Source organism: Anolis carolinensis, chromosome 1 (assembly GCF_035594765.1).
Source record: "Anolis carolinensis isolate JA03-04 chromosome 1, rAnoCar3.1.pri, whole genome shotgun sequence".
Lineage (NCBI taxonomy): Eukaryota > Metazoa > Chordata > Lepidosauria > Squamata > Dactyloidae > Anolis > Anolis carolinensis.
This window is the reverse complement of record NC_085841.1, coordinates 277,823,261-277,846,409: the sequence shown is the minus strand read 5'-3', so window position 1 is coordinate 277,846,409 and position 23,149 is coordinate 277,823,261. Positions and strand designations below refer to the sequence as shown.

Below are 23,149 nucleotides of genomic sequence, written 5' to 3'. Positions count from 1 at the left end.
CCCGTCCCCACACAAACGGTTGTTTCTTTTGCAAAAGTTGCATTAAAGGTACAGTGAGTTTGGCAAAGTTTGGGATAAACTCTCGGTAATAGTTAGCAAATCCCAAGAATCGCTGTACATCTTTCTTAGACTTGAGTTCTTGCCATGAGTTGACTGCGTCAACTTTGTGCGGATCCATTTTGAGTTCTTTTCCCGAAACTACATGTCCCAGGAACTCAACTTCAGACACATGAAACACACATTTGGAAGCCTTAGCAAAAAGCCCATTACCCCGTAGACTGTGCAGTACCTGTTTCACATGCTGCTGGTGTTCCCTTTCATCCTTAGAGAAAATCAATATATCGTCCAAATAAACCACCACAAATTGATCAATTAAATCCCTAAACACATCATTTATGAATCTTTGGAAGACCGCGGGCGCATTGCAAAGTCCGAAAGGCATTACTCGGAACTCGTGACATCCGAAACACGTGTTAAATGCCGTCTTCCATTCGTCACCTTCCCGTATCCTAATCAAGTTATACGCCCCCCGCAGGTCAAGCTTGGTAAAGATCTTAGCCCCTTGCACTCTCGATAGTAATTCCGAAATCAAAGGTAGCGGATACCTATCACGAATGGTGTTTTTATTAAGTACCCGATAATCACACACTAGTCTAAGCTCTCCCGTCTTTTTAGCTACAAAGAACACAGGTGCGGCAGTTGGAGAGCTAGATGGGCGGATAAACCCTTTGGCTAGGTTCTCGTCAAGAAATTCCCTCAAAGCTTGTCTTTCTGGTACTGTTAAAGCGTACAACCTTCCTGCTGGTAATTTAGCGCCTTCTACTAGTCTAATCGCACAATCATATGGTCTATGAGGCGGCAACTTATCTGCTTCCCTCTTACAAAACACGTCTTGAAATTCCTTATATTCAACAGGCACACCCTCCATGTCAGGCTGAGAAGTACTAAGAGCAAAACATTCCTGCCTATTAAAAGCTATAGTACGCTTTACCCAATCCACTTGAGGATTTACCAAAGTCAACCAATCCATTCCCAGGATTACATCATATCTTGGTAAACGTGTAATGTCCCAAACAAACTTTCCCGTTACTCCTTGTACCTCCCACGTTATTTCTGAGGTCTCACGATTAACCACCCCAGACTCCAGCAGTTTCCCGTCCGCTCCTTCCACCCATATATCGCATGCTTTTCGTACTGTAGGAAGCCCATGCTTCCTTGCAAACCCAACATCCACATATGAGACCGTAGCCCCTGAGTCCAGCAGTGCCAGAGTAGAAGCAAGTTCTTTTCCCCCAACAGATAAAGAAATGGGTACAAAGACATGTTTCTTCCCCTCAAGTGACTGCTTTAGAAGCCCTAGTGCGTTGGACTCACGTCGCACTAGGGCTGACCTTTTCCCGAAAGCTGAGAAGGCTTAACATTACAATTTCTAGCAAAATGCCCAGCGTTCCCGCAATACAAACACAGTCCCAATTGTCTTCTACGGTCCTTTTCTGCCGTTGACAATTTTCTAAACACCCCAAGTTCCATAGGTTCCTCCCCTTTTGCTACAGGTGCCCTAGGCGCAGATACAGTTGGCGCATACATTGCTCTAGACTGTTTGCGAGATTCGAACCGGGCGTCTAAACGCAAAACTTTTGCCACCAAAGCGTCCCAGTTTTCTGCCGGCTCTAAACGCGCCAATTCATCCTGGAGATAATCATTTAAGCCCGCAATAAACAAGAGCATAAACGCGTTCTCTCCCCAGTCAAGTTGATGGCGATAAGAGTTAAACTTGTTTAAATAGTCCAAAACAGACCCCTTTCCCTGTTTCAACCGATAAAGAGCCCAGCTAGCATTCTCCATACGGAGGGGGTCCCCAAAAGTGTCAGATAGTAACTTCTTGAAATCATTTAAATTGTCCTTGACTGGGTCGTTTCCCAAAATTAAATTAGTGGCCCATTGTCCCGCAGGACCGGTCAATAAACTCAAAATAAATGCCACCTTACTGGTGTCCGTAGGAAAAGCCTGAGCACTAATTTGGGAAAAATAAAGTTCAATTTGCGCCAAAAAAATAGGCAACTTATTTCGAGACCCGTCAAAACGTTCGGGAGTCATAACATGTCCTTTAGCTGGCTGTGCTGCTTGTGCAGCGTAAAATGCAGCCTGCAGCTGGTCAAAACGAGCCTTAAGCTCCTCCATCGTCTTCTAGACGTAATTACCTAACTAGAAAAAACTTCTTTCTGGCGTTGGGCAATCTGTCAAGGACAGAACGCCACCAGATAAGATTCAACACAGTTTATTAAAGATACAGAACCAAAAATGCTCGTACAAAACAAAGAGCTAGGCAAACACTCGCCTTCAATGTGAAAAGTCACTCAAAAACGGTTCAAAAGCTAAACCGGATTAAACAGGAGTTTAATCCGGGTTAAACCAAAAATGCTTACTTCAGCCTGGGACTTAAAACAAACAAAAGCTGGTAAATAAAGCTTCAATAGAACATAAATACTGGTAGCAGATTCCTCTCTGCTACTCAACAGCTGTGGTTGAGCAACTAAGTTGTTACTCCTCCGTGCAGCGGGTGAACTCCGGGTCCAAACACATCAATCAGGGTTGCAGCGGTCAGCGGGGTCCCAATCCGGTCCGAGGTTGAAGGCCAGGTGCAGGCGTCTTAGGTTCCACGAAATCCTCCGATAGCCAAAGAGAGGGTAGTCAAAGGTCGTAGTCAGCCAGTCAGTCAGTCAGTCAGTCAGCCAGTCCAGCGTCAATTCCGAGTAGGTAAATAATGTCCGTCAAGAAGACGACGGAGGTCCAAGGTAGTCAGCAAACGAAACACACCCGTCTTCAGGAAATTCCCAACAAGAGCCCAAGCGTTCGTCCAGATTACCTTGCCCAACGCAATTAGCCCTGGATTCAAGACCCCATTTTATGCCAGTTACAACTCCTCATCGCTATCAGGTGTTACCCTAATTCCAGGTGCCTCATCATCATCATCCTCATCAGAGCTAAAACATCTTTGACTACGCCCCACAGCATCCCCAGCTGTGGATCCCGTCCCATCCCTCCAACTCGTCCACGGGTCCGATCCTGCAACCCGCCAGTCGCTTCCCATGCTATCATTACCAGGAACACCCAAATCCTCCCTCACACGAGTCCATTCCATGTCATCCTCCTCTGAGCTAACCACCTCTTCCTCCATTCTCTCAGTAAAACCCTCAAAGGAGTCTTCGTCAGTTGATTCTGCAAATATGTCCCGCAGCCGTTTCCTCTCTCGCTCCTCAATAGAGTCTGACTCTCGAGGAGTCTTACGACCACGTCTCCCAGTATTGGAGTCATAAGGCTCAACCATAACATGGAGCCATGGCTATCAAAGTTAAATCTTAGTTTTGTGTATTGTGAAAGTGTTACTTGTTCCACTTTCCGCTTTATATGCTGATACTTCAACATCTAGAGGTCTACCATTTTCAATGCTAGGCCTGCAGTCAGTAGGCATGACTCTTCAGTATAGTACTTCTGTGACTGCAGGATTTTGTTGTTATGTGCCTTCTGACATCCCTAAGGCAAACCTATCACAAACTTTTTGTCACAGACAGAACGCCACCAAATAAAGTTCAACACAGTTTATTAAAGTTACAGAACTGAAAAATGCCCGTAAGAAACAAAGGACTAGGCAAACACTTGCCTTCAATGTGAAAAGATACAAAAAGACTCCGCTGGTACTAAAAACGGTTCAAAAGATAAACCGGATTAAACAGGAGTTTAATCCGGGTTAAATCAAAAATGCTTACTTCAGCCTGGCAATTTAAACAAACAAAAGTTGATAAACAAAGATTCAATGTAACACAAATAACTGGCAGCAGATTCCTCTCTGCTACTCAAAAGCTACAATTGAGTAACTAAGGTTGTTACTCCTCCGTGCAACGAGCGAAATCCGGGTCCAGGCACATCAATCAGGGTAGCAACGGTAAGCAGGGTCCCAATCCGGTCCAGGGTCGAAAGCCAGGTACAGACGTCTTTAGTTCACAAGATCCACCGATAGCCACAGAAGGGATAGTCCGAGGTCGTAGTCAGTCAGTCAGTCAGTCCAGCGTCAATCCAGAGTAGGCAATTAATGTCCGTCAAAAAGACGACGGAGGTCCAAGCTATCAAGATTAAACACAGGTTGCACAGAAAAAGCCCACACAGTTCCTCCCGCCGTCTATGCCCAGTGTCCTTGGTAACTTACGTATTCAGCAAACGAATCACACCCGTCTTCAGGAAGTTCCCCAACAAGAGCCCAAGCGTTCGTCCAGATTACCTTGCCCAACGCAATTAGCCATTGATTCTAGACCCCATTTTATGCCAGTTCACAACTCCTCATCGCTGTCAGCTGCTATCCTAATTCCAGGTGCCTCATCATCATCATCCTCGTCAGAGCTAAAACACCTTTGACTACGCCCCACAGCATCCCCAGCTGTGGATCCCGTTCCATCCCTCCAGCCCGTCCACGGGTCCGATCCTGCAACCCGCCAGTCGCCTCCCATGCTATCATTGCCGGCGACACCCAAATCCTCCCTCACACGAGTCCATTCCATGTCATCCTCCTCTGAGCTAACCATCTCTTCCTCCATTCCCTCGGTAAAACCCTCAAAGGAGTCTTCGTCTGTTGGTTCTGCAAATAAGTCCCGGAGTTGTTTCCTTTCGCGCTCCTCAAGAGAGTCTGACTCTCGAGGAGTCTTACGACCTCGTCTGCTAGTATCGGAGCCAGAAGGCTCAACCATAACACTTTTCTTGGCAAGATTTCTTTAGAGGAGGCTTGTCATTGGCTCCCTATGAGGCTGAGTTTCCCAAGATCATTAATAGGCTTCCATAGTTGCATAGAAATTTGAATCCTAGTCTCCTAAAGTCCTAGATCAATATTCAAACCACTACACCATTCTGGCTTATGACTACAGGTGCAGATATTTTGAGCTATACAGAGTAAAAGTGCCACTCAGATCTATGCGTTGTCATTCCTCTGTTTAGAATGCCACCTTGAGAGGAAATGTGACATCTTGTTTGGAACAGAAATGTACATATGTCTGTTTAATGCATATAACTTTGGTTAAAAATACTTTATTTCTGAATGTGTAAATGCACAACAAAGTAAGCAATTTGGGCACTTTCTGCCTATGATAATGCATACCTATTTATTATTTTTTATGTTTGCAGAGATCATAATGGTCAGTAAAGTAATACCCATACATAGCAGACATATCTGCATAGTGAAAAAATTTTTCAGAGAAGGGCACTAATTTATTTGAAGCAATCATGTCCTGAGATGAACTTTTAATCAGCTTGTGAATGGCACACTTAAAACAAGAGATTTTGTGCAGGAATAGTTGAGTTTGGGGCAACATTCCTTCATTGGCTTTACCACCTGAAGAGCTTTCTTAATCATGAGTTCAGAAAGTCTGGGAGTGCTGGAAAACATTAAAACACATCTGTTAACTACTTTCTGGTGTCATAAAACTAGAAAATAGGAAGCTCTTACAATTAGGGTGGCATTTTGCTACTAATATATATTTTTAAAAAATAAAATTAAATAAATAAAAAACCTTACTAGTGATCAAATTATATACTTATTATTTTTCATCACTTTACATCATTTTAGAAACACTTGAATTCCAAATATACACTATAGATAGCTCTGTAGCACTTCTATGGCAATATTGTTATGATATTGTGTACCAACTTTTTCAAAGGAGGTTTGTCTTAACCTCCTTTGAAGTACAAAGATGAAGTACTTTGGCCACATAATGAGAAGACTGGAAAGTTTGGATAAGAGAATGATGCTGGGGAAAATGGAAGGAAAAAGGAAGAGGAGTCGACCAAGGGCAAGGTGGATGGATGGTATCCTTGAAGTGACTGGCTTGACCTTGAAGGAGCTGGGGGTCGCAACAGCCAATAAGGAGCTCTGACATGGGCTAGTCCATGAGTTCACAAAGAGTCGGAAGCGATTGAACAAAAAAGACTGTTTTCCATTTAGTTATTTTTATTTTAAATGTGCTACCCTTTGCTGATAGTTTGTTAAACTCATATGCTAATACTGATGGCAATCTTACTCTTACTCTGATAACTATGAGCTTTCTCTCCTTCCTTTTAGACCAATAAAGGAAGGTCTGAACAAGATAAGAAACCATGACTTCTGATGCTAGCCATATGCTTGAAGCTGCTCTAGAACAAATGGATGATATAATTGCAGGTATGATAATTACTTATTTTGAAGCCTTTTAAAAATACCATATGTGTTCTCAAATCTCAGTAACAGTGTCATATTTTGATGCCTCTATACTCACCTCGCCTCTTAAGTTTTTTTCTTCTTCAAGCCTTCTTTTATTTAAGGTGAGGGATGAAATTAATCTTAAGGGCCTTGCACCACTCTATATAATATGCAGCATAGTCATCTGAAAACATGCTTAGATGTTCATATAAAGGGTTGCCAGATTGAAAACTGGGCAGAATACTTGTGCCTTTGGTGGTTTTGTAGAAGAAGAAATACAACTAGATAACAAACCACACGCCAGTTTTCCATCTGGCAACTCTACTTCTGATGGTATTCTTAAAGGCAGTGGTGATATTCTGAAATAAAGGAAAAGCAATCTTAAATCAGTTGTGTAATTCAGAAGAAGGCAAACAGACTAACTGGAATAACTTACTGAAGTCGTGAGGATATGCATCTGAAAAATTAGTTGTCATATTGGATAGGGTTATGAAATTCTGTCTTCAAGAGAATACCTGAATTGCTTTGTTTCTTATTAAATGTTTGTGTAGTGTAATCCTTAACAAATGAACAGGAACATACATTAAAACAGTATGAAATTTAATAATGTGCTTTGTACCTGCTCTGAGGCAAGGTTTATTACATTTAGTAAGACCTACTGGGGTGTATGTATGTAGGAATTCAGCTTAAACGTTTTTTAATGCACCTTTGCAATCAGTGTAATTACTTTGGGCAGGAAGCAAAGTGCCACCACCACCCCCTTTCTGATTGCATGGGGCTGGAGGGAGAACCTGGGAAGGAGACATTACTGAGAGCAGTCTCCCTCCCAACCCCATTAGCATCATTGGTACCTTTAGGAGAAGGATGCAGTAGGGGTACACACACACCCTCCTAGACCCTTTGAAGAAGAAAGTAATGCCATCCTGCCAGTAGAAGCAGGGGATCACATCCCCAATCCCTCTGGATACTGGCCCAGCTAGCAGTGACTCAGTCCCCACCCTGCGGCTTGGTGGAGAAGTGTGGTAACCAAGCTCTCTTGCTCTCTTTGAAGCTGCCTTTTTTCTGGGGTAGGGAGAACAGGCGCTACTATGGGATCTTCTATATGGACCAGTGCAGATGTGGACATTGAAGTCAGTTCTCTACTAGAGTGACTGAACAGAAGACCTTGCTAGGGCAAGAGTGGCTGCTGACTATGTCTCTTTCGTCCATTAACATAATAGCAGTGCTGACCCTATCTAAGATATTGATAGGGTGCAATCATGCTGCTGTTTTTGAAGGCATATTTTCTTTTGATTTCAATTGCTGCAGCTTCTCCACGGTGTTACTTAGGTTTGAAATTCTGACCTAACTTAGAAAGTGTTTGGTGAGTGGTAGCCTGGAGTACACATTACTCTGTCCGTAATACACCTAGAAAAAAAAGAGCATGTGTGTCAGAGTGTGGAAATTGGCTACTATGATGGGGGAGGGGGGGGGAAGTAACCACATCTTCCTTAGAGATAGGCACCTCAAGGGAAAAGAGGAGACCCCAGTCATTTAAACTAATAATGTCTAACATGGTACTTCAAGGTTGTCTGTGTGGAGAATTTAATGAGGATAATGTAGGGAACAGAAATTGGGTGTATCATAAAAGGACAATCTGCCTTCCTTTTTTACTGTTTGGCATGTTTCCAGGGCTAGAGGAAATAAAAGCTTCCTTGCTCGCAATTCTGCATAATTTAAATACAATATTATGTTTGAAGCGTATAAGGGTACAACTGTCTGACCCGATCACTGTGGAATTGCTTTTGATATGATCAAATGTGACAGATAAGTCAGTGTCTCTAGGCTCTTCTGCTTTGTTACAGCTATGTTGTTAACTGCTTTGAGAATTAAGAATGTTCGATGGCCAGCCTTAGTTAGCTAGCTCAGTCCTGGAAATGCACACAAATTATAATGAGCCCTACGATCACTTCCTTAACTATATTAGTACTCTAAAAGTTACATGTAAAACATCATTTAATCTAGTGTTGAGGAATCTGTATGTATAAATAAAACCTGACCTGTGTGTTCCTAGCTGTCACTCATTTCGCACTAGCAATTGCTACAGAATTGTAACTATTATTTAGCTATTATTTAGAACCTGAAAGAAAAGTAAAAGTTTCCAAATAAATTTATGATCAAATTCACGGATTGTTTTGAGCTGCCAGTCTCAAAGAAAAGTAGGATAGAAATTAAATTGTGGTTACAGTGTTTGAGCAGAAAGAGAAGACCAGAGAAACCATCTGGAGAGATGAATAGTTTGCTGTTTGTTGCTGCTACCTAGTGGGATCCTCCTGCCACCATTATATCTGCAAGTAGCTGGTTCCAGTAGTCAGAGGTCTATTACTCACCAGTCCTCAATTAGAAAATGCAGCACCCGGATCAGAACAGATCTTAGTGATTTTATTTGCAAAGTGTTGTGCAAATTGTTCATAATAGCCAGGGCTGGCCGTAGGTAATTTTCAAGTGTAAGTGAACATAATTTTGGTGCCCCCCCTCCCCCAAAGCAATCACTGAAAATTAAAAGCGTTGGATAAGCGAAAATGTTGGACAATAAGGAGGGATTAAGAAAAAGCCTATTAAACATCAAATTACATTATGATTTTACAAATTAAGCACCAACACATCATGTTTTACAACAAATCAACAGCAAAAGCAGTTCAATACAGTAGAGTCTCACTTATCCAAGCTAAACGGGCCGGCAGAAGCTTGGATAAGCGAATATCTTGGATAATAAAGAGGGATTAAGGGAAAGCCTATTAAACATCAAATTAGGTTATGATTTTACAAATTAAGCACCAAAACTTCATGTTATTCAACAAATTTGACAGAAAAAATAGTTCAATACGCAGTAATGTTATGTTGTAATTACTGTATTTACGAATTTAGCACCAAAATATCATGATATATTGAAAACATTGACTACAAAAATGGCTTGGATTATCCAGAGGCTTGGATAAACGAGGCTTGGATAAGTGAGACTCTACTGTACATGGTAATGTTATGTAGGAATTACTATATTTGCGAATTTAGCACCAAATATTGAACTGGGATATAGGGCAGTGTGGACTCAGATAACCCAGTTCAAAGCAGATATTGTGGGTTATTCTGTTTTGATATTTTGGGTTATATGGCTGTGTGGAAGAGCCCTGAGGTGTCCAGAATTTGACATAGTATTCCAGGTGTGATCTGGAACAATACAGAATAGAAGGGTAGATTGACTTCTCTGGATGTAGACACTAGGCTCCTATTTATGCAGGTCAAAATTCCATTGGGCCTTTTGCGTAGTTGGCTCGTATTTAACTTGTTGTCCAGGAGGACTCCAAGATCTTTTTCACATGTTCTGCTATCGAGCCAAGCATCCCCCATTCTGTATCTGTGCATTTCATTTTTTCTGAAGTGGAGTATCTTGCATTTGTCTCTGTTGAACTTCAGGTTATTATTATTTATTTATTTACAATATTGTGAACCTTTTCCAATTTTGGAGAAAGGTGGGATACAAACAAAAATTAGTAATTATAATAATGATGTACTAGTAAGTTGGCTGTAGTAAAGTGCCTTTAAATCCATGTATCTTGTATAACTTTGAAGGAATATCTTTATGTAGTTGTTTTATTTTCATTTTAGATAAAGGTAATGACTCTAAAGGGGGAAGAAAGAGCTATTTTAGTTTGTTTGTTGTGTCCTTGCGCATCTTCTATCATGGAAATATTAATTGAAAAATTTTGCTTTGAGTGCTTCACTAAGAAAGGTTGTTCTACTTCAGTCCACATTATTTTAATTGTAATTGAAAAGGGTCATTACCTTTGGGTCTAGTAAGTGGACACTAATAGCTGTAATGGCTATGAGACTGTAAAAAGTCATCATCTGTAATAATTTCTTATGCCTTCAGAATGGATTTTAATTCTGTCAGTAGTTCATGGTTCATTTGAATTGCTTCGTTTCTTTTGTGTTGCTGGACTGTTCTGATTTTCCTATTGTTATTCTTGTTGTGGTATACAAACTCTGTGCAGGAAACCAATTAAGTATCCCCTTTCCTTCATCTCAGTTAAACAGTGGACTAGAAATTAGTCTACACTTACTGAAATTTTGAAAGGTTATTCCTATATTTGGCAAGCAGCCTTAAATATGATCATATAATAGTTACATTGGTCTTTGTGACATTAAAATCTGTAAAATTGTGACCAAATGTTAGGTTTTCAAAATAGAAATAAGAGACAGTCAAAATTCATGATGTGGAGGGTTGACATTCAGGAAGAGAGTATTAACAAATTCATGTTCTACCTAAACACCAAAGGGAAGTAAACCTTTCAGTTAATTTAGTCATGTATTTCTTGGTAAAATTATATTATTAGTATTCATAAGCTGCGATGCACAATTTTTGGTCTTTATGAATGGCCTAGTTCAAAAATACTAGCATTTTGTCTGTTCCTTATAAAAGGAAGACCTTTGTAACCCTCAGATAAGGAAGACACCTTATATTAAGTGGCACTTGCCACCTGTATAAGGGAAGAGATTTTCAGCCTGAAAATAAGGGACATCCCTTGTAATAAGGGACACCTAGTAACCCTATTTGTACTGTATGAAAAAAATGAGACACTTTTTAGATGGTCCTTATTCCTGGTAATGTACTTATTGTCACGGAAACATTTTTAAAAGCACATCCTCTTTTTCATTGGGTATCTGATGAAATCATAGTTGCTCTTTTTTTGCCAATCTAACATAGCAATGAAAAGAATAAATCAGGTAGACAATATATCCAATACAATAAAACAATCCATTGCAACCCTCATACAAACATTGGAAATACCAAGACATTTTTTGCAGAAGGGAAGCTCAAGCATAAAAGGTTAAATTAACTAGTTTTTAACATATGCTCCCATGTAAATAATAATCTTATACATCAAATTTTAATTGGTTAATTGGGGAGTGGCCCTTACCCAAAATACTTGTAAGTAGAAGTCTTTCGTGTTTCAGATTTTTTTTAGATTCTGAAATTTAGCTTCTATATACCCTGTTTCCCCTAAAATAAGACATCCCCAGAAAATAAGACCTAGTAGAAGTTTTGCTGAATTGGTAAATATAAGGCCTCCCCTGAAAGTAAGCGCTAGCAAAGGTTTTGTTTGGAAGCATGCCCAGTGAACAGATCACCAGAGCATGCAGGATTGGTAGGTACCATAGATTGTTGTACATGGAAATAATGGTAGTAACAAGAAATTCTTGATAGGATTCACAGTTTGTCTGGTTATGCTGGTTTGTGATGACAACTACTGTGCAGTATATAATAAATGTTCAATTTTTTTTTGTTCAACAATAAATGTGAATTCGTTTCCATGGAAAAATAAGACATCCCCTGAAAATAAGACCTAGAGCATCTTTGGGAGCAAAAATTACTATATGACACTGTCTTATTTTCGGGGAAACACGGTAGGTAGTTCCTGAGTTACAAACAGCTCATACTGTTAGTTAAGAAGGGGGGGGGGGGGTGAGACAACAGGAAGTGGAGAAATCTATTCCTAGGAAAGAGTTCTCATGAGGAAAAGGTGTTTCCTAAAAGAATCATCATGGGGAAAAGGGATCTCCATTGAAGTTTGCTCACCAATCCTTGTTTTCACCATAAGCATAATTTTTCGAAATCAAATTATCACAGGGATGGAAAGTGTGCTGAAATCTTCTGAACAGGAACACAGATAACAAAACAAACACTACAGAGGTGTTAACCCTTCCCTATAGTATCCAAACTGTGGGCGTGGGGGGTGGGAGTGGAGTGACTCATTAAAAATGTACCTGTTCCAACATACATACAAATTCAACATAAGAACAAACCTACAGAACCTATCTTGTTAGTAACTTGGGGACTGCCTTACATATGTAAAATATTATTGTTGATATTATAAATTGAATCTGTTCTGACAGCAAAGAAGGGACATAATATTTTAGCCTGCACTTACAGGTCTCTCCCAATTAATTTTATATAAGCATGTATTTTAACTGTATTTGTTCTTAGTCTATGTCAATTGTTTTTGCTGGGTTTTTTGCTGTTTAAATTTGTTAAACTAATCCCAGACACACTGGGATATTATTTATTTCCATCATTTCTGTTCCGCCCTTCTCACCCGAAGGGACTCAGGGCTATAAAATAGGATGCGGGGTAGATATTTAATAAGTAAATAAAGTTGCTTTCAGATGAATAAGTAGAATAGATGCTTGGATTTCAACACATCAGATTTCAACACATCATTTTTTCTGACATCCTTTTTTAGTCACAGACTTATGCTATTCTTTTGTACTATGTTATTTTATCCCAAGATGCTGGAATTGCCATTTAGCACTTTTGGTTTCCTCTTCATTTTGGAAAGGACATTGCCAGCAGAGGACCTCAGGATAAAAGAAATTGTGTCCAGAAAAAGAGAAGTGATATAAAATTTCATGCAGTGATTTGAACAATATTTTTTATTTAGACAACAGAGTATGAACAAGACAATACAGATATTAATACTCTTTCTCATTTACTTCTTTACCAACTTCCACATTTGTATGTGTTAATGTAGTAAGATATACAAAATGAGTAGCAAAGATGAATGATAAACTTTATTTTGTTCTGCCATTCTTCTGCCATTTATATTTCTAAAGTGTACCCACTGAAAAGACACACTTCTAAACGTATTATCATTGGCAACAATTGCATTACAGAAAAACGCCATATGCTGTGCAGAATGAAATGTTTAATGAATGGTAAACATTATTTTCACAAACTCTGAAAAATTATAGCAGTACATCAGAATGGTTCAAATACGATGGGCAAACTGTTCATGGTAAGTCCCAGCAGATACCCATGTTGGTATGTGTTACTAAAGGCAAAGGGCTAGATCTAATTTTAGTCCCACCTAAAGCAAACACAGTGAATGAATGGAACCTGTTAGCTAACATTAACATTAGTCCTATTATTCTGTATACTTATATCCGTTCTAATTAGAGCTCAATCTAATTTCATACAATACAGATAAAGATTGTGTGTGAAACCTTACACCAAATAAACGTTGCTCATGTTTAAGTTACAACAACACTTGTAGTTGCTTTTTCGTATACATGCAGATTACTCATGACATGGAATCAGTTTCGGACAATATCCACACAGTATATTTCCATGTCATTTTGGTAGTATGTAGTAAGGCTTGTTGTAAGGAGTTTCCAGGCTATTTAGGGGGGTTCCCACACCAGAACTGAAGATGATTACTCCAAGCTACAAATTCTTTATTAAGTCTAAAAGCATGAGACATGCTAATGGTATAGAAATATCATAGAGAAGACACCTCAAGGATGTTGCCTCAAAACAATTCCCTGTTTATGACAGCAGGATGCTTTTATATTCCACTTTGATCCCATAGGATTTGGCTAACAAATACTTACAGAAACAGATGCACATGTGTGAGCCCAAAAACTAACTGAAATCCTTTATAGCTCTGAAGTAGCTGTTCAGTGGCTGTTCAATATTGTTATGTAAAAATAAGGTTAAATTTATGAGCACTGAAGGAACCAGCAGAAGTAATTTCGGAACCACTGGCATCATCTTTGAGAATTATTGGCAATTGGGACAAGTCCCAGCAGATTGGAAGAGGGCAAATGTGGTCCCTATCTTCAAGAAGGGAAAAAAGGACGACCCAAACAATTACCATCTGGTCAGCCTCACGTCAATACCAGGTAAGAGTCTGGAAAAAAAATCATTAAGGAAGTGGTCTGCAAACACTTGGAAATGAATGTGGTTATCGTTAGTAGTCAACACGGATTTATCAAAAACAAGTCATGCCAGACTAATCTGATCTCTTTTTTCGATAGAGTTATGAGCTGGGTAGATGCAGGGAATGCTGTGGATGTAGCGTATCTGGATTTCAGTCAGGTTACTGACAAGGTCCCCCATGACCTTCTGGCAAACAAACTAGTCAAATGTGGGCTAGGCAAAACTACCATTAGTTGGATCTATAATTGGTTAAGTGAACAAACCCAAAGGGTGCTCACTAATGCTTCCTTTTTATCCTGGAAAGAAGTGACGAGTGGAGTGCCATGAGCAGGGTTCCATCCTGGACCCGTTTCTGTTCAACGTCTTTATTAATGACTTTGATCAGTGGTTCCCAATCTAGGGTCCCCAGATGTTTTTGGCCTTCAGCTCCCAGAAATCCTAACAGTTGGTTAACTGGCTGGGGTTTTTAGGAGTTGAGACCTACAGGTTGAGAACCACTGACTTAGATTAAAAGGCATGATCATCAAGTTTGTAGAAGGCACCAAATTGGGAGGGATAGCTAATACTCCAGAAGACAGGAGCAGAATTCAAAACGATACCTAACAGATTAGAGAGATAGGTTGAAACTAACAAAATGAAGTTCAACAGGGACAAATGCAAGATACTCCACTTAGGAAGAAAAAATGAAATGCAAAGATACAGAATGGGGGGATTTTTGGCTTGACAGCAGTACATGTGAAAAAAATCTTGGAGTCCTTGTGGACAATAAGTTAACCATAAGCCAACAATGTGATGCAGCAGCTAAAAAGGCCAGTGGGATTTTGGCCTAGATAAACAGGAGTATAGTGTCTAGATCCAGGGAAGTCATGCTATCTCTCCATTCTGCCTTGGTCAGACCACACCTGGAATACTGTGTCCAATTTTGGACACCACAATTTAATGGTGATGTTGACAAGCTGGAATGTGTCCAGAGGAGGGTGACTAAAATGATCAAATGTCTGAAGAACAAGCCCTATGAGGATCAGCTTAAAGAACTGGGCATGTTTAGCTTGCAGAAGAGAAGAGACATGATGGCCATGTATAAATATGCGAGGGGAAGTCATAAGTAGGAGGGAGCAAGGTTATTTTCTGCTGCCCTGGAGATTAGAACAAAACAATGGCTTCAAATTACAGGAAAGGAGATTCCACCTGATCATTAGGAAAAACTTCCTAACTGTGAGAGCTGTTCAGCAGTGGAACTCTCTACTGCTGTGGTGGAGGCTCCTTCTTTGGAGGCTTTTAAACAGAGGCTGGATGGCCGTCTGTCAGGGGTGCTTGGAATGCAATTTTCTTGCTTCTTGGCAGGGGGGTTGGACTGGATGACCCACCAGGTCTCTTTCAATTTTCTGATTCTATGATAGAGAGCAAAAGAGACAACCATACTAAGAGTTGTAATGTTCAGCTCAACTTTTAACACTCGATCACTGGCTTTGCACGCTTTACATAAATGTGCTCAAGTCAAGTTATTTTTCTGTAGTTGCAATTCATCACATGTCATGACTGCCTTTGACATATGCCCTTTGTTGTTTTCTAGAGGCATGCTGAAAGATCTATCACAGCTAATTACAATGTATCATCCATCTCATTCCATTCCTGGACATTAACACATATGCTTGAAATGCCCTCTTCCTATCCTCATCTGATCTTAATACAGTAGAGTCTCACTTATCCAAGTCTCACTTATCCAAGCTTCTGGATTATCCAAGCCATTTTTGTAATCAATATTTTCAATATATCATGATATTTTGGTGCTAAATTCGTAAATACAGTAATTACAACATAACATTACTGCTTATTGAACTACTTTTTATGTCAAATTTGTTGTATAACATGATGTTTTGATGTTTGATTTGTAAAATCATAACCTAATTTGATGTTTAATAGGCTTTTCCTTAATCCCTCTTTATTATCCAAGATATTCGCTTATCCAAGCTTCTGCCGGCCCGTTTAGCTTGGATAAGTGAGACTCTACTGTAATGTATTTTAAAACTTTGGTATTGGGGCATATACAGGTGTCCTTTGTTCTGGCTGAAGAAACAGTGAAGACCTAATAACATTCTCAGAGGATACTTAGTGACCATAATAATCTATTATTAGCTGTTACCAGTAGTGCTGTGAAATTCGAAGAGGCATGAATGGAGGGCGAAAGGAAGAAACGCATCAAGAGGAAGGCGTGTCAAGTTAACCCTGACCAGGACCACCTTCCATTTGGAAACTGATGTCCTCACTGTGGAAGAACATGCGCGTCAAGAATAGGTCTCCACAGTCACCTACAGACCCACCGCCAAGACCATACACCTGGAAGGCCACCCTACTCGGACACAAGTGATTGGCGATGATGATAATATTATGGAGGATTCCTAGAGCGAGCTTGCTTGCTTGCTTTATTGCTTTCTTAACCAGTGTATGATCAATGAACAACAAAGCTTTCACTATTCCTGTTTTCACTAAGCCCTTTCCCTGGGGGGCCTGTAATAACCAAAGTTGCATGTGCAATACGTTATTTCTTCTTTTTGTGACATTGTAATTTTTCAAGGCTTTGAGGCCACGCTTTTTTCGTTTTGTTAGCATGAAAGCAGGATGAACAAATTAATGTCATCTATTACTGATGATGTCAGTGGACAGGATTAGCTTGACAGGTGTTTGAACAATGAAAAGTAGCTTGAAGGACTGGAATTCCATTGTATTTCAGATGTGTTGTAAGTACAGTGATGAGTCACTGTTTGATTTGTACAAAAGGTGTTATTGTTCGCTGTTCTTCAGTTTGTTTCATTCCACGAGTGAAGATCAATTCTACATCAGGTCTTCTAGATCTGCTGATATGTGTCATGTCCTTTATGACACATATCAACAAATCTGCATATTCATCAAACACTACTGTAGTTTTTGGGTAATCCTTGTGTACATAATTAGAATACTGTTTTATGATGGACAAATATGATTAATTCATGGGCCACTGAATCCAATGGAGAAGTGCCTCGCCATTCAGCACAAGCAACCCACATGCTGGACCACATGGTCTAGCTGAGATAATGTTTCAATAGCCTTGTTTTTTGGAAAACGAACCCTCTGTTGGGTGTGACACTTAGAATCATAGCAATTTGTTTCAGAAACATCTCTGTATTTAGTAATGAATAGGAATCGCCAGAACATTGATGTTAGGTTCATTTGTCTGATTACTCTGATAGATGTTTTGCTTAGATATTTGTACAATTTTGCCTTTCTGTTTAAAGGACAGATTTGAAGCTTTCAAGACAGAAGAATGCAATGATATGGGAGGAGGGGAGTTCTGATCATTGAATTGCAGTAGACTATTAGAGACAGGTGAAGTCTGTCAAACTCTGAACATACTAAATGGACTCTAAAATACATGAGCAGGAAAATGGAAGTTGGGTGACTTGAGTCCCTAACAGCATTTAGCAACCTAGAAATTAAATTATGTACACCATCTTAAATACAGTGACCCATTTAAATCCCCTTTGATCCCTCTTTAAAGTTAAAATGAAAGGGACAAAAGGCTACATCCTGTGACCCCTTCTCCCTTCTTCCCCTGTATCACTCGGATTCAAGGCTAATGCTGTGTCAATCACTGTATCAATCTAGTTAGTGCTAGACATATCTAATAACTAAACTGCCAGGGTCTGGACTAGGTAAATTAGAATCTACTTATCTAGTCTTAGATCCTGTATACACTTTACCCTTCGGAGAAGTGTAAAAGATTCCTCAGTTAGGTTTCTCCCAAGGGATATTTTGAAGCTAGCAAAATGCAAAGTCTGGAATACAAGATATCAGAAGTTGTTTGAATTCCATCCTACTCTGTCTGATAACCTCTCTATCCTAAACTCAAGAGAGAAGCTTAATGAATGTTTTTTTTTTTAATCATGGTGTTCACCAGAATAGGCAGGCTATTAATTATTCCAAGTTTTCCAGTTGGTTTATATTGTACAAACTTGACCACAAATGGACTATCTATCTGACTAGGCTTAAAGTTCCAAAACTTAAGCAAGCCCCCACAGTCCTTTGTTTTCAAAGTATGCCCACAACAGTGATTGATGACAGATACTTAGGTACCCCTCTGGGTCTTCGTCCGTGTGTTTGTGGGGACCCAGAAATTTAGGATTTGCCTCATTATTTGTTTTGCTGCTCTCTGTATTCGGAGACAAGAACTAAAATCCAACATGGTTCCAGAAAAGATTTTCCATCTCTTGGCTGACAGTAACCCTGTGGTTACTCACAAGATGTCTCTTTTTCCTCTGGCAGCACTGAAAATATGGGCAAGATTAATTTCTGATATTACAGTCAACTGTTCTGGGGATGCTTTTACCTAATAATAGTGTGGTTGTTTATATCCAAAGTGTTTCTTGCTTGAGTTTTAATAATACTGAATTTTATTTGGTTTTTAACTATGCAAGAGCCATTTTATGAAGGTCGACAATATGATAATTTTACAGAAAAATACTGTACATGGCTAAATCAACTAAATTCAATATTTTCATTTTGTATTTAAGATGATCATAAACTTGTTAATATAACTTCCTGATTTTCATGAATTTTAAAGTACCTTATTTCCATATTGAAAACCTGGCAACAGTAATTCACGCACATGAATTCATTAGAGCAATTGTGTTGAACTAGAAGTATTTATTGATTATTTAAAATAAACGTGCTTAATTTTATTAGCATAATAACATATTACAGATTGTTTTCTGTAGACGTCTCTTAAATGATAGTGACATCTAATGGTTGTTAGGAACTATAGCAGGGTCCTCTTTTCCCTCTTCAGGATTCAAAACATTTTTGGTATCTATCATAGAATGAGTATGAACAAACTGAAAGTAAATTAAAGATCAGTTAACTTGGAGTAATGCGAAAGAGTAAGTAAAATTAAAAAGCTCTAAGGAAGTTTGTTCTATGCAAGTTTGATTTTTTTTAATTGTGAGCTTTTAAAATGTTTTCTTTATAGGTTCAGTTTTTAAGATAGGGTTCACTTCCCCTGTTTTCAGAGTTCTGATGTATGGTTTATTGTCTGGATAGCTATTTTGCATAAAAATTATGCAACCCCCACCCCCCCACCCCCACACACACACATTTGTTCCTATTAGCTGCTTTCAAGTCATTTTGGGATTGAGAGATCTCCAAGTTGTCCTGCCATCAACACCCCTGTTCAGGACTCATATGCTCAGGGCTAAGCCTTACTTGCTTGAGTCTATCCACCTGTAGTGGGAGCTTTCTCTTTTCCTGCTGACTTCTATCATGCCAGTCATTGTTGTCTTTTTTGAAGGCATAGGCATGTAATCAGATAATCCTGAATTTTGAAGAGGTCTTCGTACAGCTGCACTCATCCCACTCATCCCAAGAAATGGCAATGCATTTCATTTCTTGATTTACAGTGTCTAACTTCTCCCTACTTCTCACATCCTATGTTCCTATAATATGTATTGTGTAGCTTTGGATTTTCCTTTCACTTCGGAATACGTCAACAGCTGGACATTCTTTCAGCTTGAGTTTTGTCAGCAGAAATGGTAGAAAAGAAAGTAAAAAATGTTAGGGCTGGATCCAATTACCTTTTTTACCCAACCCTACTTTGGGACACTTCATATAATGTATATGTGTTTTTATTATAATACAATAGAATCTTTACCTTTATAGTTCCATTGACACCACTGAAGAGATACAACTGAAAGATAATTCAAGTCTAATTAAGTACCTTTAAAAAGGAAGATGTCTTGCATCTTGGGGAAGACTTTTAATGCAGAAGTGCATATTGGTTTAATTCTCCTTGTTGATAGATTTGCTGTTTGTATTTGTAATCATTGTTTGATGTACAGTGATAAATTGTAATGATTTGTCATTGTTCTTTTAAAAAGTCAAGATACATTTTGGACATGCTATATGTCTTCCATTCTAAGACACTTTTTCCTATATAAACAACTCTAAAAATGGGATGTATCTTAGAATCGATGTATCTTGTAATTGAAAAATGCAGTATATGGATTCAAATGGAATGCACTTCATTTTTAAGTTTTGTTCTGTGTGTAGAAATGTTATAATATGTCTTTTTATGGAATGTATTTTAGTATTATAATGTATTATAACTAAGTTGTGCGTCGCCTTAAGCCATAAGGAGTAGTCAGTAATAAATTATTATTATTATTATTATGACACAGCAAACAAGATAGACATGCTGGATTTCATATCATAAAATCACAAGTCGAACACCACCCAAGTGTCTAGGACTGTGTGATGTATTTTCGGATGATGCGCACAGATCCCAGTAGGGTGGCCTTTTGCAGTTGACAGATCATAATTTTGTCAATGTCTATTGTTTCCAAATGCCGGCTGTGATCTTTTGGCACGGCACCCAGTGTGCCCATCACCACCGGGACCACCTGCACTGGTTTCTGCCAGAGTCTTTGAAGTTCAATCTTGAGGTCCTGATAGCGGCTGAGTTTTTCCTGTTGTTTTTCGTCAATGCAACTGTCACCTAGGATGGCAACATCAATGATCCAAACCTTTTTCTTTTCCACAACTGTGATGTCTGGTGTGTTGTGTTCTAGAACTTTGTCAGTCTGGATTCGGAAGTCCCACAGTATCTTTGCATGCTCATTTTCTAATACTTTTGCAGGTTTGTGATCCCACCAGTTCTTTGCTGCTGGCAGGTGGTACTTGAGGCATAAATTCCAATGAATCATTTGGGCCACATAGTTGTGCCTCTGTTTGTAGTCTGTCTGTGCGATTTTCTTACAGCAGCTGAGGATATGATCAATGGTTTCGTCTGTTTCCTTGCAGAGTCTGCATTTTGGGTCATCAGCTGATTTTTCGATCTTGGCCTTAATTGCATTTGTTCTGATGGCTTGCTCTTGGGCTGCAAGGATCAGGCCTTCTGTCTCCTTCCTCAGGGTCCCATTTGTGAGCCATAGCTGGGTCTTCTCCTTATCAGCTTTTCCTTCAATTTTGTCAAAGAACTTTCCATGCAATGTTTTGTTGTGCCAGCTGTCAGCTCTAGTTTGTAGTGCAGTTTTCTTGTACTTTTTTTTGTCTGCTGTGCTTTGAGGAGTTTCTGATTTTTGACTTCAATCAAAGCAGGGTCTTCACTTTGCTTTACATATTCTGCCAGGGCATGTTGTTGTTGGTATTATTATTATTATTATTATTATTATTATTATTATTATTATTATATTGTTATTGACACAAAGACAGAATATGAGACAGCAAATGAAATATATATGTTGGATTTTGTATCACAGAATCACAAGTCGAACATTTCCCAAGTGTTTAGGACTTGGGATGATGATGATGATGATGATGATTATTATTATTATTATTATTATTATTGGCCAGGAATATTTTGCATATATAAAAACTGAATTACCATATTTCTCTCTGAATTATGTTGTTTTTCTTTTAGGCACTAAAGCAGCTGCAGACTATACAAATGGTGTCTACGATATGGTGTCACCTGCACAGTCAGTGTATTTTGGCACACTCCAAATCCTGCACCTCTTAGAAGAATTGAAGGTGGCCCTAGAGATGCTCAAGGATCCTCAAGAAAGAGAAGCTTTACGAAATCAAATACCAGGGACTACAGCAGCTTGTATACATGATTGGCTGGAGGAAAATCTGGTAAGTAGCAGGGGAAATAAGAATTTGCAAATGTATTGAATTGTGTGTGTGTCAGTTAACAAAGCCCCTGACTTCAAAGCCCCTTTATATGAAAGTTTTTTTTTAAAAAAAAAAACCATGCAGCTCCCTTGTCCTTTTCTCCTTATACTCTGTCTAGCTGCCAAGAAGTGCTAGAGAAGTGTATGATTGTGGTATGCATGGCAATAAACAAAGATTGAGCAGGATTCTACTTTAGCCTGTCCTTCTTGGACTCAAGGTGCTTCCAAGATGAGAAGTTGGAAAAACAAGGTGCCCCCAGTTACAAGAGAGACTTGCTACTTTAGGACTGATGCAGAGGTGGGAAAGCTTGATGATATGCTGGACCAAGAGATCCAGATTCCCAGCTTTTCATGAATATCCAAATACCCCAGAATACCCTCTGTATGTACTGTGTGTACAGTAGGAATATTTAACTAGTTGCATTATAGCTTATGTTTCTTTCTTCCTTCTGCTGAATATGACTTGGACTTTTTTGTAATATTAACTACTTCTGCGTACTACTTTGTGTACAAGATAATTAGCTTAAATAAGATTGCTTGCGTAGAATAAAAGCTTTCCTTAAAATATCTCCTCAGTTCCGTCTTTACATGTCTGTGCTTGATGTATGTGCATAGAATTCTCTTCTCTCGTGGGAGACAGAGGCCAAGTCTCTGTACAATCAAGGGTGGGAAAAATATAGGTTGAACCCATAGTAACTCTAGTAACTTCCAACTAAGTTATTGAGTCATGTGGTGTGAATTAGTGGATGGTGGCAGCTAGATAGAATTCAAGGATCCTATTCAAGACCAGGAGACAGAGCCGGATGATATTACAGCGGTTTTATGGATTTGGTCTGTGTTACTGTTTGTGAAAAAGTTCCTAGAATACAAGATAGACTTTTTTTTCTTGCCAGTTCATATGTCCAAGCACTTTGGAACAAGTTAATGTGCGCTAACACTTTGGAACACTCAGTTTGATTGTTAAGAAAATGATCTGGCTTGAGTTTTCTTGCTTTATGGTTTTGCATCACAATTAGGAATGTAACACTGAGAATTGGTCGCTGGTGCAGATTTCAAAGCACTTTAGTTTTGAATAGAATTTTTATTTCTTCTTCACTTTAGCTTTTACTAGTTATGGCTTTACTATATGAAGTTGGACAATTCATCTAAGGGAATGTGGATTTATGTTTGAAAATTGCATCCCATGGCAGAGAGCTTAGAATTTTATCACAAGGTGCGTATCTAGCAATTCATGGAAAATGTTTTTTACAATAGAACTTACGTACATTACTACAAGCCGTGAACCATTAATCTAATGGTCTTTGATTTTTATTTTTATTGTTTGCTTCCTTTGTTGTACTTTTAATCCTAATTAAAAATTTACCAGTAAGGGGAAAGGCATTATTCAGTTTGACATCTGACTTGTTCTGTGATAATATTACAGATAAATTAATGTGTTCTCAGCTAGTACTTTCCTGAACAGGAAATTACCCA

The 23,149-nt window shown here is 39.0% G+C and overlaps 1 protein-coding gene across 14 annotated transcripts in view; it reads left to right on the top strand.

The window, feature by feature from the left end:
* ppfibp2 (PPFIA binding protein 2) overlaps nt 1-23,149 on the top strand; it is a 139,591-nt gene that overhangs the window by 26,941 nt on the left and 89,501 nt on the right. For 13 of the 14 annotated variants that reach the window (XR_010001956.1, XM_062967735.1, XM_062967734.1 and 10 more), the window contains exons 2-3: nt 6,104-6,202; nt 21,424-21,638. Coding sequence is in view for 13 of the 14 variants with exons in the window: in XM_062967735.1 (XP_062823805.1) it covers nt 6,139-6,202; nt 21,424-21,638 (279 nt within the window). In the remaining variant the exon portion in view is untranslated. Of the gene's footprint in view, nt 1-6,103; nt 6,203-21,423; nt 21,639-22,844; nt 22,890-23,149 lie in introns of those variants that run through there. The other variant, XM_062967738.1, reaches the window with a different exon arrangement.